Genomic DNA, 18,541 nt, shown 5'->3' on the forward strand with positions numbered 1-18,541 from the left:
CTCGTGTTTTGGTAGTCATGCTAATGCTTGCTGGTCATTTGTCTGTTTCAGTGACATGCACATTATTCCAATAAGCAAAGACAGCTGACATCTGAGATTATTTAATCAGAAGTTGCTGTTATACAGTACTGAGGTATAACTGCTCGACAGCATACACTTAAATGAAGCTCACCTGGCACACTGACAGCATAAGAAATGTATCAGAAGCCCATGGTTGTTCACTCTCAGAGGAGAGTCTTGTGTCCTGTACTGCAGCCTGGGTGCAGCCCGTGCTCTGTGGTGCATATTACAGTTAAAGCTCTTATGGACATGAGTGCAGAGTTCACTGAGCTTCTTAATGGACCTAGATAATAAAACCAATGACAAGAAGACAGCTAGTATTTTCAAAGGAACCTTCTGAGAAATGTGATGTGACAGGCGCATTACGAATCAAATCAAGTCATGCACTTAAAACAAAAAGAACATGCGTAACTGTTAGTAATTGGGGTGCTGTGTCATTGTGGATAGCAGAATTTTCACATAAGATTACAATTCAAATACATTATAGAAACCTAAAGTGTAAAGTCACACACATACACATACACCAGCACATCCAGACTCAACCTGTTTGGATATGTGTGAAGGGGAGCACTATAACGTCCAAAGGCACAATTACTGTACTGCACTGTAATTACTGTATTAGAAAAAAGTTGTCGATAGAAAAATTGTGCTGGTTACTGCACTAGAGGGGTTTTAAGGCCGTCTGTGTTTGTGCCGTTTTATTATCTTCACTAATAGTGTTGAACACAGGTCAGTGTGGTGAACATGGGGCAGATGTGGTTGACTCAGATATAGTACAGTGGCATTGGTGGCAGATGGCTGGTTGGCAGGGGTGTAATAATTAGTCTCTCTATGACTCTTAAAGTCTGCCATCTCACTGTGTCACATGTGCTGACACTGTTGAAGTGCAAGATGTCACACACACACACATGTATCCACCTAACTGTCTCACCCTCCTTTCTGTTGTCACTTGGGGGTGGGTTAGGGTTGGGGTAGGATTCGATGTCTTATTTTGGTGGTGATAGGACAAACATAGGGTGTAGTCCTGTTTCTTTTTTTTTTTTTTTTTTAACATCTGCTCAGATGCTTGGTGAAAGGCATCGGGCTATCACTTAAGTTTTTCCTGAACAAAGACATTTGGCCAGTCCAATGCTGATGGGTCCACTTTTCCCCAAATGAGGAGTGACCTCTGTAAGTTGTGCCTCTCTAGTCATGTGCTTGTGCGTATTTCACACACACATCTCTTGATAAGCATGTGGTTCAAACTCATGGTCCAGTTTGCTTTGCTCTGCACCATCTCTGCCCTTATATCAGTCATGAATGGAATTTTCTAATTCTCTTTCTATCGAACGCACATTGCTGTGTCTTGAGCATTTTGTTGTGGAAAGAGGAGTTTTCACTTGTCTGAATGCGGCAGACTCGAGCCTTAGGCTAAGGGGGAAAGGAGCGCGTGTCCTCAGCTCTGGTGTGTGTTTTGTGGAGGAGCCTGTGCTGTCGGATCACCTGTCAGGACGTGACTAATTAAATGCCTCTCTCATTCCCTGAAAACCTAATGAAATTACACCGAAAAGATGTTTCAGAGATTCTTGCACTCTGTCAGAGAGTCTCTCTGTGTCTCCGTTTCAGGCTGTTGGACGGTGCTCTGCAGATTCATTGTGCGTGACCAGTGATGATAATTTGTGTGGCATATTTTTTTTCAGTTCGATGTTTTCCTACAGCCCAGTGTTGACTTGTGGTTGAACTTATTTGGTTGATCCTGCCGTGTGGAGTAACTTCACTCCTCTGATGTGTCCGAGTCTCTTTGGAAGCTCTGAGGAGTTGTCTTATCCAACTCAGTCTCTTTTAGTCTCACTCAAGAACTGGTTGTATTTTGCTTTACAGTTTCTGCCTTGTAGTTTGTGCTGGTTCTTTAAGAGATAATGAAGACACGGTGGCCATCATCTGCTGTCATATGCCATTTTGCCTGTGTGGAAGCTGATACATTCACTATTGCTTGTACCAGTTATTCAGATAGGTTGTGTTGGTGTCAAGGTTAACCCCATCAGGAAGCTTGTTATTCCTGTTTCTGCAGTCAGTAACATACTGTACATCACTACATACTAAGCCTCTCCTCAGGCATACCTGATCATGCGATATTAACACAAAACGTCAGTCTTTGTTTTGGGGGAATCTTAAATCCCTCGAGCATTTTCTTTTCTGTAACATTTTTGGTCTTGTGTGGATGAGAGAATGCCTGAGTAGTCTCATAAGTTTGGTGTATTAGCTTACATACACTGGAATGGTGTCGCCCTGGCAACACCTGAAAGGTTTCCTGCTGAAATAGATTCCTCCAGGTTCTTCTTTTCCTCTCGGGAAATTGAAAAAAAGCTTTCTGACCATCCCCAAACACAATTACATTTTGCTATGATGCAAGTTCAGTTTAAAATTCCCCCATTATAGAGTGCAGTTCAAAATTCCCTCGTTATAGATGTATGATAGAGGAACAGACCTTCGGCCTCATCCCTAAACCCATATTACCTAAATTGACCTGCGTCACCTTGTCCCCCCTCACCCCACCTCCATCTTACCACCAACACATACACACACACACACACACACACACTCTCTGTCTTTTAGCCATATACAGATGTTGACCTGGGAAATGTTCTGCAGGATTTTAGTCAAAGCAATAAAACAAATATTCTGTTTGGGTGTTTGCCTTGAATATCAATCAAAATATAATCAAACAGAATTATAATTTGTGAACTGTGTGAACTGATAAAGGATATGACTCCAATTTAATGAACGGAATGAAAAAATTAGAAACAGTTCTCTTCATTTCATTACTTTGCCATTTGGAGTTCATTTTCGGCATCTGCAAAAGTTTGGTGAAAAGTGTGGAAGGGTGTATTTCAGGGGGAAAGTTTGGTGAAAAGTGTACAAGGGCGCATTTTTCGTGGATGTTAAGCGACACATGACTGTATTTAGAAATGAACTATCAGGTTAATTTCTTTTTGCACTGTGTGCTTCTCTGGTCTGGTTCTGGTCTGGTTCTGGAAAGTGGTCACAGTGTGGTGTACTCTTGAGCTGTGGCTTTGAACTGCTTTGGATCTTTATCTCCCGTGGCCCAGAATGCTTTTTATTAAACACTCGTTGTGATTGGTTGCCAGTGGACAGATACCAGCACCGGATTTAACTTATCAATGGAAAAGTAACATGTAGCTTCCTAGCAATGTAACATGCATTACTGCATAATTTGATTTGGAATAACAACACAAACATCCCTCTTTTAGCTAATTTTGAATATCAGAAACTATTGTTGTTGGTCCTGATGGGCAGAGTTCAATTTTAATAAATTCACTTTTTACAGGTCTCAACTATCAAGACTTTAATCTCATGTAATGACTGACATGTCAACGGTCGAGGACTTTCCAGGTTTACAGGTTGAGCCTGAATATGTCAAATTGAAAACTGAAGTTACACTCTGGTCCAAGCCGAAAGCTTCCTTATCTGATTATTTAACTTTGCCTTAATACTGAGAAGAAACTAGTTTTCAGAGCACAGAGACCAGCTCATATACAGGTTTACATGGCTGCAACAAGTACAGAGAGTGAAGCTTTAACTTGCTATGTTTTGAACGCCAACTTTTCCTGAGTTTTGAAATGAACTTTATTGTTGCAAAACTCTCAAGCTCCCCTGTGCCTAATAACTCCTAATAACAAAAAACTCCTCAGCTGTCACTCACACACACATATAGTCTCTTTACCGAACCTTAACCCTAAAAACTTCACACATATCTTCATGACATCTTTGCCTACCCAGAGTTCAGCGGTATTTGTGACTTAAAGTCTTTTTCCAAACTCCTCTGTTGGTGTAACATACATTCTGTTCCTCCACCTTTCCTCCAGGAAGGTTCTTCAAGCCCTATGGATTCAGAGATTCATGTCAATCAAAAATGACATTCTCACAGAATATTTTCGATTAAGTCTTCAGACCTTTCAGCTGGCAGCCAAGCCTTTAAAAAATAAAAAAGATAAGCACAAAAGTCAACTTAATAATACGTTTTTGAGGTAGCTAGCTAAAAGTTTTGCAAGCTGTTTCTTTCTCTCTATCTTTGGATTGTTTTGGTGAGAGCCTATGGAAGTTGATGGTATTTGCTGTTTACATTTACATTTACATGTATTTAGCAAAGGGTTTTATCCAAAGCGACTTCCAAGACAGGCCCAGTACAAACCAAGTATGGAGTCAGTAAGGAGCTGTCTGTGGCTTAAGTGCCACTGCTAAATTCAGCATTAGACCAGATACAAATGATAGAAAAGTGGTGGAAAGTTGGAGAGTAATCTACAGACAGATGCAGACAGAAACAGGATTAATTCACCAGGATTATGGCAGTACAGGTGTGTTAGGATTATGGATTATAGCAGTACAGGTGACAGGTGTGTCAGGACTATGGCAGTACAGGTGACAGGTGTGTCAGGACTGTGGACTAAGGCAGTACAGGTGACAGGTGTGTCAGGACTGTGGACTAAGGCAGTACAGGTGACAGGTGTGTTAGGACTATGGACTAAGGCAGTACAGATGACAGGTGTGTTAGGATTGTGGACTAAGGCAGTACAGGTGACAGGTGTGTTAGGATTGTGGACTAAGGCAGTACAGGTGAGAGCAGTGCAGCATAATATTGTTTGTATATCAGTCATTCTGACTCAGAGCAGTTGGTCAGGCCAAAATTCCACCTTTATAAAGTCCTGACAGCGTTCTCCTTTTAGGTGGAAAAAACTCAGTCTCTCTCATTTATATTTATATTGAAATTAATACTGATATTGATAGTAGTGTCACAAAAAACACAGGCTTAAATAAAATATTAGCACTCAGTTTTGGATTTTGTTCTCCTAATTACTACCAGTGCACCTGTGAAGTGTATACTAGGCTTTGGAGTCTAGCTCAAACACCCAGTCACTTAATAATGCAGCTGCAGATTAGGCTGGGTGCTCCTGTCCTCGCTCGGGTCATCCTGTGATAGGTTGAGGGATTCAAAGGCAGAATAGCTGAATTCTTCTGGAATATCTGATGGGTGTGTCAGTTTGCCTGCAGTCAAGCAGTAGGAAAATCCAGCCCATACCACCAATACCTTTTCATGTTTTTGCTCATAGATTAACATGATTACTTTTACACACTCACACCTCTACGCTCCTGTTTATTTTCAACTAAACAGAACTGATCATCTAAAGCATTTTTTAGTCAAAAATGTAGGTCTTATTGGTTAAGTATTTCATTTAAAGACTGGATGTCTGTAATTGGCTTATTGTTCACTGTAATGACTTTTCCAGCAAAGTCTGATTGAAGACAATGATGCTTTTGTTCACTGGAATCATAATTTAATATTAGACAGACTTAGATATACACTCTTACTGGCTCTGAGATGTTGGTCTTAGGCCTCATTTTAACCCCTGTGTGATGTCGGTCTTTGTCTTTTGTTTTTTAAACCGAACAGCGCGTAAGCTGAAAAAGATTGGCCAGCTGAAAAGTCCTGAAGAGGAGACCCCTGGTCAGGGTCCAAGTGATGCCATCCAGTGCCTGTCGCCCAAATCCGGCCTCTCCTTCCACTCCCAACTCGTCTTCCTCAACATCCTGGAGGCCATTGAGCCGGAGGTGGTCAACGCCGGCCATGACCACGCCCAGCCAGACTCCGCCGCAGGTCTGCTGACCAGCTTGAATGAACTGGGAGAGAGACAACTGGTCAAAGTGGTCAAATGGGCCAAAGGGCTGCCAGGTGATTTGTACACAAAGGACATTTACAACAGTCGTATGCCATCGCTACAATATCAGCATCACAAACTCACATTTACTGTGACCAAGTCATCAAATGGGCCAAATCATTCAGTTTAGTTTATTTGATCTATTAAATCTGATTGCTTCTATGTTTCTGTCAGAGCTCTCAAAACAGCATTGTTGGATAGGAGCCCAGATGAAAAGTTTAGCCCTAGCTTTAGGTTTAACTGCAGTGTCTGCCTAGCTGTATCAGTCAGAACACAGTAAGTTTGCAGTATGGAGCTTGGGTTGATTCTTTTAATAATGAGCTTCAGCACAGCAATATGGCGTAAATTTGTGTGTGGGTGTGCGTGTATGTGGTTTATCTCTTCAGTGACACAAGCAACAACTAAACGACAAAGTGTTCTTGAGACTCAACTCCTCCTGCCACCACTCACTCAACTGAAGGGGGCATCTACAAAGCCTCAAACATCCGCTGCCATGGCAACTAGTGCACAGCTCTCTGCCGCCCTTCATACAAATATGGTCAGGCTAAAGAACACCAGACAGGTTCATTAGTTAATTTCAGTGAATTTTACAGTTGCTCTATCAGTGTCTGTTACTGCTTTATAAACGGAGTATTTAGAGGGACTGGCGCACAGTTTTGTGATGTTTCTTTGATGGGAATTTTAACAGCCCAGGACATAGGTCACATATTTTTACCATGTTAAAAAATGACTTGATTAGGTGACCTACAAAATTAAACACAATTCGGTTTAATTTATTCAGAAATGCTCTGCTTTAATCACTGCACAATGCATTTCTTTTGTCCCTTGTTCACTCTAATGGGTGTTACATAATATCCTTGTGTTTATAGAGCCAAGGCTTTGATTGACAGATCTGTTGGATATTTGACTAAAAGCAGAGCCTGGCTCACATTGAATGACCCAGTCTGAAATCATCAAATGATCACATGACCAAAGAATATATTAAAGCTAGTCCAGAAAGAAGTAAATAAGTAACAGGCCACTCATCGTATAGAAACTCGCGTGTAGGTGACAAGGGAGGTAAATAAGCTGCTTTTTTCATGGTTGTTTTTGGATTTTTCCGAATATGTGTGAGGATGAAATTGAACAAAGAAAATAAATGTTAATATGAAAGCGGGCACATTTTTCACTTGGCGTAATCTGTGATTGATTTGGGTCGGGTGAGTAAGACGTCTGAAAACGAGAATGAGGATGAATGCAGTATGAGGTGAATTTCAGAGAGATTCTATCATCACGCCAGCGACTGATTCCTTTCTCATAAATTGTCAAAACTGGACTAACGGTCTCTCTTTGTCTCTCTCTCCCTCTCTCTCTCTCTCTCTCTCTCTCTCATTCTCTCTCTCTCAGGTTTTCGTAACTTGCATGTGGATGATCAGATGACTGTGATCCAGCATGCCTGGATGGGAGTGATGGTGTTTGCGTTAGGGTGGAGATCCTATAAAAATGTCAATGCCAGAATGCTGTACTTCGCCCCAGATCTCGTCTTCAATGAGTCAGTGCCGTTTTACAGTCTCTCTCTATCTCTGTCTCCTGCACTCTCTCTATCATTGTGTCTGTCTGTCATCTGCATCTGGCTGTCTGCACATATACCTTCTATTAGATCCTTCCTGTCTCACTTTTTTGCCTCATCATAAAATTTTCCCATTTGCCCCCTCCCCCCCAAAAAATCATTTTTGTATTTCTTGTACACAATAGCTCACACGGTTTCTTCTCACTGTCATTTATAATTCACAGCTGTGTTATTATGGTGTTCTAGCGCTTTGTCATTTGGACAATCTCTGAGAAGATTGGATTTTCGATACGGTGGAATTCTACAGCCTTTAGCATTGATGTCTAAAGAGTTTTTTTTTTTTTTAGAAATGAATGCAGCACAGATATGACTATAACTGCCCATGTGAGCTGTGCAAACAGAGATGAACAGATGAACATGAAATATGATTGTTTTGTTGCTTGGAATGAAGAATGTTTCTGTCATGTTCATTAGACTATTGATTATTAAAAATAGCCAAAAAGATGATTTCAGAAAATCTGAGTACTCAGAGAAAATGGATTACTGTCTGTCTGCATTATCAGTAGTGTCTGAGTGATTTGAATTTTAAGTGTTTGAAAATTCTATGTAGCATTACTGCTATACAATACCAATAGCATTAGCATTACGATCCTGCAATTATACTAAATCAAAAAAGGTCTGTTATAGTTAGGGAATACTGATATAACAGTTTAATTATAAATCTTTAAAGTCTTTTCAAGGTGGAACTGTTTTTTAATTAACAAAAGCTATAACTTACATAGTGTGTTTTTAAACTAGTTAACTACCAAATCTACACGTCACTCATAAGATAAATAGCTAATCGGTGTGCCTGACAAGATTGTTCAGCAAAATGAGAAAAGGCCAGTCAGTCTTATTTTGCTACTCAGTTGTGATTTGAATACCAAAATGCTCATCTTTCTGTCTTTCCTGCTGTTTCTCTTGCCTTATCCAGTCGTAGGATGCATATTTCCAGTATGTATGAACACTGCGTCCAAATGAAGCATCTCTCCCAACAGTTTATGGTTCTTCAGGTCACACAAGAAGAGTTCCTCTGCATGAAGGCTCTGCTTCTGTTTAGCATGAGTGAGTACCACAAATAAACCAATCAAATCACAGTCACGCTCCGAGATGACCAATCAAACCAATCACAATCATCAGTTGCATGCAGTTCAATCTCAAGCACAACCAACTGAAGCAAACACAGTTTTACAGAGTGCCTAAAGCCTGTTCTACATTATTATAGACTCATGAAGCCTGTACATGCGTATGAAAATGTGTGTTAACTAAGTTCTAACACTTATGATCACTGATATCTAAGTGTTTGCACATTTAGCATTATTTCAGTTTAGTCCAAATGTGTCTCATTATCTAAGATTAGGTTTCAAATAATACACTGCTGCTTAGACTGCTTCATTATTATTGGTAGCACCCCTGCTCTCCTAATGTTGTTCATAGCATAACGGATTTGTGGATAATTTTTGTAGCAGCCCTGAGTATTAGAGCTGCTGCAGTCTCCACTTTGGGGCAGTAGTTTCCTCTCTTGCATTTGCTGTAATTCCTACAACTGTCTCGCACTTGTATCTACTCACTTACTGAAACTTTGGCCAGCAGCACGTGTATCATAGTCAGCTCCTTCAACATCTGTATGTTTGTATCGTGTTCTGCCTCACTGGAAAATTGTTTTGGATAAAAGCATCTCCCAAATGAATAAATGTAAATGTAGTCTGTTCGCTTCGTGTTATCTATGGTTAGTCCATATGTTTAGTGTTTAGGGTTATCCATGGTTAGTCTATATGTTTAGTGTTATGACAGGTTAGTCTATAAGTCTTATTGTAGGTTAGTCTATGACTTTAGAATTAGTGTAGGTTAGTTTGTAAGTTAAATGTTATCCTAGGTTAGTTTATAAGTTTAGTGTTGTGACAAGTTAGTTTATAAATTTTGTGTTATGACAGGTTAGTTTATAAGTTTAGTGTTATTGAAGGCTAGCTCATCAGATCCCTTTTCATGAAACATGTTGAAGGGGACTAATGCATTGGCCTTCAGAAACACAGGAGAAAACAACTACAACTATGGAACACAAAGCTATTTGTAAATATTACTAATAATCTACAGCTATAGAACACAACACTATAAACTGACCACATCAAGAGTGTATGTTTTCTACAGCTATAGAATACAAAGCTTTGAATTAACCAAATCAAGAGAATATGTTTTAATGGGAGGAAGATCATATCTAGTCTTAGCACACTCTCGTGTCATTTTCCACTTTGAGTCTGGCCTGACACTTTGACTTGATGGCTGTCAAAGCAGAGAATGATGCTGAAGGTTGTGTGGAAGAGCAGTAGAATCTGCAGGGTTCTGGTGGTGAATTCTAGGTGCTCCACAGCTTTGTGGGTGAGCTCAACCCATGCGCTGTAGACACATCAACATGCTTACATGGCAAAACTTACATGCCTCCAACTGGTTATAGCAAAAAAATATGACGGCAGAAATGAAAAACCATGAACTTTGCGATCTAGTCAACATAATGGAGAATCAAAACAAAATAACAGAATCCCTTGTCAAGCAGCAAGGCCAGTTTACATTGCCGGCAGTCACTATTCCCATCTTTAAAGGTGACCTTCTGGACTATCAGTTCTTCATAAGGGCTTTCAAATATGGTATTGGAAGAAAAACTGAGAACAGCCAAGATAGGCTGTGCTTCTTAGAGCAGTTCACAATGGGACAACCTAGAGAGCTGGTGCACAGTTGCCAATATGTGCATCAGAGCCCTTAGCTGGTCAGCTGTTAAGGACAAGGATGCAGAGGCCTTACAAGCGTATTCTGTCTTTCTCAATGGATGTCTTAACACCATGAACTCTGTGGAGTATCTGGAGGAATTGGATCATCCAACCAATGAAGGCCATTCTCAGTGAGCTTCCCTATAAGATGCTAGAAAGGTGGAGAGTTGAAGCTCGTGAATTACAGGATCACAACAGCACAAGAGCAAGGTTTGCAGATTTGGTGGAATTTGTGAGCAACCAATCTAGAATTTTATCCATTGTTTGGAAGCCTAAATCCCTCACATGCAAGAAAAGCCAGCCCAGTACAGTCAAGCAGGCCCATTCTCTCCAAAGACAGAAGGCCCAAGAGTGGATTCACCACTAGCATGGCACTAATGACAAACAACATCCCTGTCGCTGAATGTTCTACTAAAATGCAAAAGAAACCTATCAAGGAATGTTTGCATTGCAAGGGAGACCATGGTCTTGATTCTTGTTCACCATTCAAAAGGAAAACTCATGAGGAAAAGCTGGAGTTTTTGGATGTCTAGAAGGAGGTCACATGAGCAGAAAGAGACATCTGTCAAGTATATTCACTCAAGCATCCCACAGTCCTGCATATTACCAAAAAAGGGGTTACTACCTGGAAAGGTAAAAACACAAAAGATAAGGCTGTTACAAGTGCATTGGTAGAGATGAATCAAACAGATGTATGGAGTGATGCTGGAGTCGGTCAGTCAGAATGCAAACTTGCCATAGTTCCTGTGAAAGTCCAAATGGAGAGAAAGTGATTTTTTTATGCTTATCCTTTTATGGATCCAGGTAGCTCTGCAGTGTTCTGCACAGAGTCCCTACTCAGACAACTGAAGACGACAGGAAGCAAAACAAGCATTTTGTTAAATACCATGAACCAAGAACAGGTTGTTACAACATTTATGGTGTCAGGATTGGAGATAAGTGGCCTTGAAAGCAGTGAGTACCTGGAACTCCCTGAAGTTTACTCCCACACTGTGATTCCTGTGAAAGCAGAAAATATTCCCAGTCAGGTGGGCGTGGATCAATGGCCATATCTTTGTGAAGTGAAAATCCCTCAGATAAAAGCAGAAATTTGACTGTTAATTGGAAACAATGTTCCAAAGGCCTTGGAACCATTGATTATTATAAACAGCCAGGGAAATGGTCCTTATGCTGTAAAAACCATTTTGGGATGGACTGAAAACCATTTCGGGATGGACAGAGAATAAGTACTGAAAAGGCCATTATGGCAAATAGGATATCTGTTGTGAGGCTTGAGGAGTTGCTGCAGCAGCAGATGAAATATGACTTCCCAGAGCGCCAGCATGAAGAGCAACTAGAGATGTCACAAGAGGATCGTGTGTTCATGGAAAGGGTCTCCAAGTCAATCAAGTTGGATAAGGGGCACTACAGCATTCGATTGCCTTTGAGAAGTGACAAAGTCGAGTTCCCTAACAATCACTGTCTTGCTGAATAAAGAGTATTAAGCTTGAAATGAAAGTCGTCAAAAAACACACAGTGCCCTGAGGAGTACAAAGCGTTTATGGCAGACATTCCAAAGAAAGGTTTTGCTGTCCAAATAACACCCGAGGACAAGGAAGGCAAGGAGAGCAAATGGGGAATGGTGTGGTATATTCCTCACCATGGGGTGTACCACTCAAAGAAGAACAAGCTTAGGGTAGTATTTGTGGAGCTACCTATTAAGGTATGTCACCCAATTCTCAGCTTCTACAAGGCCCAGACCTTACCAACAGTCTCAATGGTGTCCTTACAAGATTTCGCCAGAAACCTGTAGCCTTCATGGCAGATGTGGAGGCCATGTTTCATCGGGTCAAGGTACTGAATGATGACTGAGATCTCCTGTGATTTTTGTGGTGGCCTGATGGAGAACTGTACAAGTATCTTGAGGAGTACAAGATGGTGGTACGTATCTTTGGAGCTACATCTTCTCCAAGCTGTGCTACTTTTGCTCTACAACAGTGTGCCAGGGACAACATAGGCAATTTTGACTCAGAAATCATAAAAACTGAACTTTTATGTCGGTGGTTGTCTGAAGTCTGTGGGGTCTGAGAAGGAGGCTATGAAACTTGCTAAAGACATCACCATATTGTGTGCCACAGGTGGTTTTAAGCTGAACAAGTGGGTCAGCAACAGCAGGTCACTGCCTCTCTCTATCCCAGAACAAAATCAAGCTCAAGAGATGAAGGATCTGGGTTTGGATCAGGACATACTGTCCATTCAAAGAGCTCTTGAAGTACAGCGGTGTATTGAGATTGATTCATTTGCCTTTAAGATCAAGCTTCAGGACAAACCACTTACCAGATGAGGTATCTTATTTATGGTGAGCTCCATTTATGATCCTTTGGGTATGTTGGCACCTCTAATCCTCACTGCAAAGCAGATATTGTAGGAGCTTTGTGGCTTAAAGTTTGCATGGGATGATAGAAATCCTGAAGACCTGGAAAAGAGTTGGTTGACATGGTTGGCTGACTTGTCTCAATTGGAGGGCGACAAGGTTAGATGTTTCGGTTAGATGATTTCGGCAACCCCATCTCAGCTCAAGAGCGGCTGTGGTTACACAGTGGAGGTACATTAACAGCTCTCTGAACCCTGTTGGTCGTGCGTTGAGAGGTGTAACAGCAACACATTTTTTGAGTGCCGTGCTGATCCAAGGGCCAGAGTTGCAAGGTCACAGTGGCCTGGATCTCCAACCATACACTCTCATGCTTGAGGCAGAAATATTGGATCCCGAGGGCCAACACGACAATCAGGAAAGTGATCGCAAAGTGTGTTCACTGTAGGAGACTGAGTGGCGTCAGAGGTATGAAATTCATGTCTGACTTGCCTGAGGAAAGACTGTTACCAGATGAATCACCCTTCATGAATGTGGGTATGGACTTTTTTGGTCCATCTGAAATAAAGAGAGGGAGAACAGCTTTGAAGTGGTATGGTGTGATCTTCATGAGCTTGAGCAGTACAGTCGGAGGTTGCGCATACACTGAATACAGACTCGTGCATCAATGCAATAAGGAGGTCTGTAGCAAGACGAGGCACAGTCAAGGTCATAAGATCAGATAACAGAACAAACCTCATCAGAGCAGAACAAACCTCATCAGATAACAGAACAAACCTCATCAGAGCAGAACAAACCTCATCAGAGCAGAACAAACCTCATCAGAGCAGAACAAACCTCATCAGATAACAGAACAAACCTCATCAGAGCAGAACAAACCTCATCAGAGCAGAACAAACCTCATCAGAGCAGAATGTGAGATGCGGGAGTCTATTCAAGATCTAGACAATCTCAACATTTATCCCACCTTGCTTGAGAAAGGCATAACACGGATGTTCAACCCACCTGCTGGATCACATCATGGTGGGATATGAGAGAGATGAATACGAATGGTCAGATACATTCTTGGAGCTTTAGTATAGGAACAGGCTTCAATGAGGAAGGATTGGCTACACTGCTATGTGAGGTCGAAGCCATTATTAACGATAGGCCCATCACTAAAGCCTCCAATGAGCCTTTGAACTTAGAGCCTCTCATGCCAAACCATCTTCTTCGCCTCAAAGAAAAGCCATCCTTACCACCTGGGGTGTTCAGTCTAAATTGTTGTTATGCCAAAAGAAGATGGTTTCAAGTAGAATACATGGCAGAGTTATTTTGGTCGAGTTGGACGAGGGAATACTTAACGGAGCTGCAAGAAAGACAAAAGTAGACAAAGAAAAGGAGAAAGTTTGTTGCAGGTGATGTTGTCCTAATGGTAGATGACTCTGGCCCCCAGAAACTCCTGGGTTATGGAATGAATCACACAAACCCTGCGAGACAAAAGAGGATTTGTGAGATAAGTAGAAGTGCAGGCCAAGACCAGCACCCTAATAAGGCCCATCACAAAGCTTGTGCTGCTCCTTGAGGCCACAGGATGATCTCTCTCTCTCTTTCTTTCTCTCACACACGCGCTACACACCCTTGTACTTCTATACTGAATTACATTTACACACCTAATTACTCATGGATTCTCTTTTTTCATCAAGTTTTGTTTTTCTCACCATTTTTGCATTGGGATTTTTGGATTCTTTTTTGAAGGACTTTATGGACTGAGATATGATCTCGAATATTGATGCTTTGAAAAGATTGATGTTGATTTAATGAGGTACATGAGATTGAATGAAGTAATAAGTTATGAACTTAGTTGGCTCCCATGATTTAGTTTATAATTGTACTGTTTGCCCACAGAACAATGAGGGCCCAGAATGTTGGAGCCAGAATGTGTTATTATTATTCATGATAAGAATTTTAAGTATTTCATTTATCTTGCATAAATGATTGCATAAGGTGTTGAAGACATATTTATTTTGATTTTGTTAAGTATTTTGTTTACCTGAGCAATATGGAGGTGCACAAAGACATGCCCGTTTCCTCAGACAGGTGACTGTAGCACCTGTTCTGTTAAGCCTTGTTTTAGAATGAAACTCGTGTCTCTGTCAGGAATGCAGTCATACAGTTTTTGACCACAGCAAGCGTGACAGTTTTTGGAATTTGCAACTTGGAAAAACTCATATTGCATGGTAGTAAATTTTCATTACGGGATTTATTTACGTTTCACCAGGATCAAAAACACGACCAAACACCAATACACTCCACTTTTGATCAATTTGAAATATGCGCTCGAGTGCGTCAACTAAGGCTCAACTTTAGAACGCTCTTTTAAGTGATATCTAAGATTAGTCGGTACTGCGTTACAATAAGACTACCCTTAGAAAGAGTTTATGAATGATTTATAATTAGTTTATTAATTAGATTGTGAACTTTTTATAAATCATTAGTAAGCTGTTATAACACATTAGATAAAAAGGGCAACAGTGGCCTGTTGCTCGTCAAGTAGTGAGCCCACATTTATCAGTACTATTAAGCCTCCGATATCATTGGTTACTTGGTTTTCTTTGCCTTCTCCATCAGCCAGCATTTATACCAGTCAGCTTCATCAGATATTTGTTAATAAGTTAATAGCATTTAACCACTGTCAGCATCTCTTAATAGACAGAAAGTTCCATTTGGCATATCAAATGATGGCATATCAAATTACCAGATTCATACACTTAGGCTTTGGCAGTATTGTTTACCTTGACATTTTCAGCATGCTATCAGCAGCCGTCCTCAGTCGTTGATATTAAATATGCTGTTAGGTTATATGCACACTAGATATTAAAGTGGTATATTGTGATGCGTGTTGGGCGGTAGATTGGCGGAGCTTCCCAGCATGCCTTGGGGCAATGGACTCTTGTTTAGCTCCAGTTTGTTATTGTTCAGTTTATGTTTCCCATTGTGTCTAGTAGAAGTGTATGTGTATTGTTCATCATGTAGTCTTTGGGTTGTGTTGTTAATTCTTGTGATAGTTTAATGTTATCTGTGTACTGTAAATGTAATTGTCTGCGTGAATGGTGTACCTCCCTCCTACCATGTCAGCAAGTTAAGTGTGTCACTTCCTGGTTTGTGCTGTTGCAAAATAAAAGGCATGTTGCTGAAGGAGTAAAGGCAGTGTCATCATTGTAGAGAAACCCAGGCAACTCATTAATAAATGGTGATGTACAATAAGGGTCCCTTTTGCCAGTTATAAATGTTTGTAACTCATTAGTGAATGGTCATAAAAATGAGATGAAGCTGACAGTTTAACATGCTGACAGATGAAGGGACAAGATACAATAAGCTAAGCAACCAACATTATCTGATATTGAACAGGACAGATGGATAAAAAGTACAGCAGTAACTTAATCTTGCCAAATAGTGTTATATAAGGTTAGTCTATGTGTTTAGTGTTATGTAAGGTTAGTCTATGTGTTCAGTGTTATGTAAGGTTAGTCTGTGTGTTTAGTATTATGTAAGGTTAGTCTATGTGTTTAGTGTTATGTAAGGTTAGTCTATGCGTTTAGTGTTATATCAGGTTAGTCTGTGTGTTTAGTGTTATATCAGGTTAGTCTGTGTGTTTAGTCTCATGTAAGGTTAGTCTATGTGTTTAGTGTTATATAAGGTTAGTCTATGCGTTTAGTGTTATGTCAGGTTAGTCTGTGTGTTTAGTGTTATGTAAGGTTAGTCTATGTGTTTAGTGTTATGTAAGGTTAGTCTGTGTGTTTAATGTTATGTAAGGTTAGTCTATGTGTTATGTAGGGTAAAGGAAATAAAGAGTGCATTACTATAGCTCGCTCTCTCCTTCTCTCCATAGTTCCAGTAGAAGGTCTAAAGAGTCAGAAATACTTTGATGAGCTGCGTTTGACATACATCAATGAACTGGATCGACTCATCCACTACGGAAGGAAAACCAACTATGCCCAGCGCTTTCACCAGCTGACACACTTAATGGACTCTCTGCAACCGGTGAGTCACACAACCAAACTACACAACACTCACATCACACAAGTGAACAACACAACTCAACACTCACATCACACAACCCAACTACACAACACTCACATCACACAAGTGAACAACACAACTCAACACTCACATCACACAACCCAACTACACAACACTCACATCACATAACCAAACTACACAACACTCACATCACACAACCCAACTACACAACACTCACATCACACCACTCAACTACACAACACTCACATCACACAACTCAACTACACAACTCAACACTCACATCACATAACTCAACTACACAAATCAACACTCACATCACACAACAGAACTACACAACACTCACATCACACAACCGAACTACACAATACTCACATCACACAACCCAGCTACACAACACTCACATCACACCACTCAACTACACAACACTCACATCACACAACCCAAATACACAACACTCACATCACACAACCCAAATACACAACTCAACTACACAACACAACACTCACATCACACAACCCAACTACACAACACTCACATCACACAACAGAAGTACACAACACTCACATCACACAACTCAACTGCACAACACTCACATCACATAACCAAACTACACAACACTCACATCACACAACCCAACTACACAACTCAACACTCACATCACACAACCCGACTACACAACTCAACTACACAACTCAACACTCACATCACACAACCCGACTACACAACACTCACATCACACAACCCAACAACACAGCATGACACTGACATCACATGACCCACCTCTTTGATGCAGATTCAAAATAGACGACCATAGTAAATAAGGGATTATAGGATAAGTATTGCTCTGATGAACAGTCTGTTTAGCCAGATCTGTTTACCAAGCAGTTCACTCCTCAGAATAACACATTTTCACAAAGTTCTAGAGAATATATCTGCTAGTTGTTACTGACAACCGGCTCTAGCTCCATCTGATATATTCTATTTTGATGAGAAAGAATGATCTTTGCACGTAAATTTCTCTCCTCTTTTTCTCCTCTCTTAGATTGTGAGGAAGCTTCATCAGTTCACCTTTGACCTTTTTGTCCAAGCCCAGTCTCTATCTACAAAGGTCAGCTTCCCTGAGATGATTGCTGAAATTATTTCCGTCCAAGTTCCAAAGATTCTGGCGGGGCTGGCCAAACCCATCCTGTTCCACAAGTAACCCCCACAGTCCCCAAACTTCAGTCTCCTCAGACCTGCCAAGCTCAGTCAAAGCAGTCCTGTCACTAGTCCGCTCCAATCTGGTTTAATCCAGCCTAACCAGTTTTATCTCAATTCAACCCTGTCTGCAGAATCTGAAAGGTGCAGCTTGTACAATATATATATATATATATATATATATTTTTTTTTTCAATTCACTTCCTTTTTCCTTTAGTGGAATAGTTCAGAAAACTGCTGAAGACCATTACAGCATTACAGGCGTCTCGCTGCTTCTCAGAAATGATGGAGATCATTTTCTCTAACGGCCAGTGTGGTGCGGTGCCTTCCCCCTTCCTTTTCACAGATAAATGCTACTTTTAAGAGTAACGTGGTTTCACCTGGCAGATAGAGAGAAAAAAGAGTTTTTCATCTCCACTTTTTCCTCAAGCCCTTATTTCTGAGACACATAAACTGCACTAAATTTACTAAAAAAATAAAACCAAACAAAACAAAACAAAAAAAAACCTTGTATACTGAGTACACATTTCTATGCATTTGTTTTAAAGAGAAATGTTGGTGTGTCATGCCCAGCACTATGGAATAAGGAGAAAAGTCTTCAGAACCTCAGCGAAGCTGCAGTTCAGTTCTGATCACAGACGCCATATCATAGTTCAATTTGTACTGAGAAAAATCCTTTAAAAAGTTCATTTTCATATGTAATAAACCACAAAACAAGAAAGAAGAGTGAAATATTAGGGTTTAGTACACATGCTTTTGTCAAGGTACTAAACATAGCATTATGATACAAATAGTAAGTATTAAAAGAGTCATGCAATTTGACAGAGCAGACCGACATTGTACTCTG

The 18,541-nt window shown here is 40.5% G+C and overlaps 1 protein-coding gene across 1 annotated transcript in view; it reads left to right on the top strand.

Moving 5' to 3' along the window:
• The window catches only part of ar (androgen receptor), a 55,936-nt gene extending 38,118 nt beyond the window's left edge, over positions 1-17,818 (top strand). The window contains exons 4-8 of the mRNA XM_030793123.1: positions 5,510-5,788; positions 7,161-7,305; positions 8,297-8,427; positions 16,346-16,497; positions 17,540-17,818. Coding sequence (XP_030648983.1) covers positions 5,510-5,788; positions 7,161-7,305; positions 8,297-8,427; positions 16,346-16,497; positions 17,540-17,698 — 866 coding nt within the window. The 3' untranslated portion in view covers positions 17,699-17,818. The remainder of the gene's footprint in view (positions 1-5,509; positions 5,789-7,160; positions 7,306-8,296; positions 8,428-16,345; positions 16,498-17,539) is intronic.
• Positions 17,819-18,541: the final 723 nt, after the last annotated feature.

Source organism: Chanos chanos, chromosome 15 (assembly GCF_902362185.1).
Source record: "Chanos chanos chromosome 15, fChaCha1.1, whole genome shotgun sequence".
NCBI lineage: Eukaryota > Metazoa > Chordata > Actinopteri > Gonorynchiformes > Chanidae > Chanos > Chanos chanos.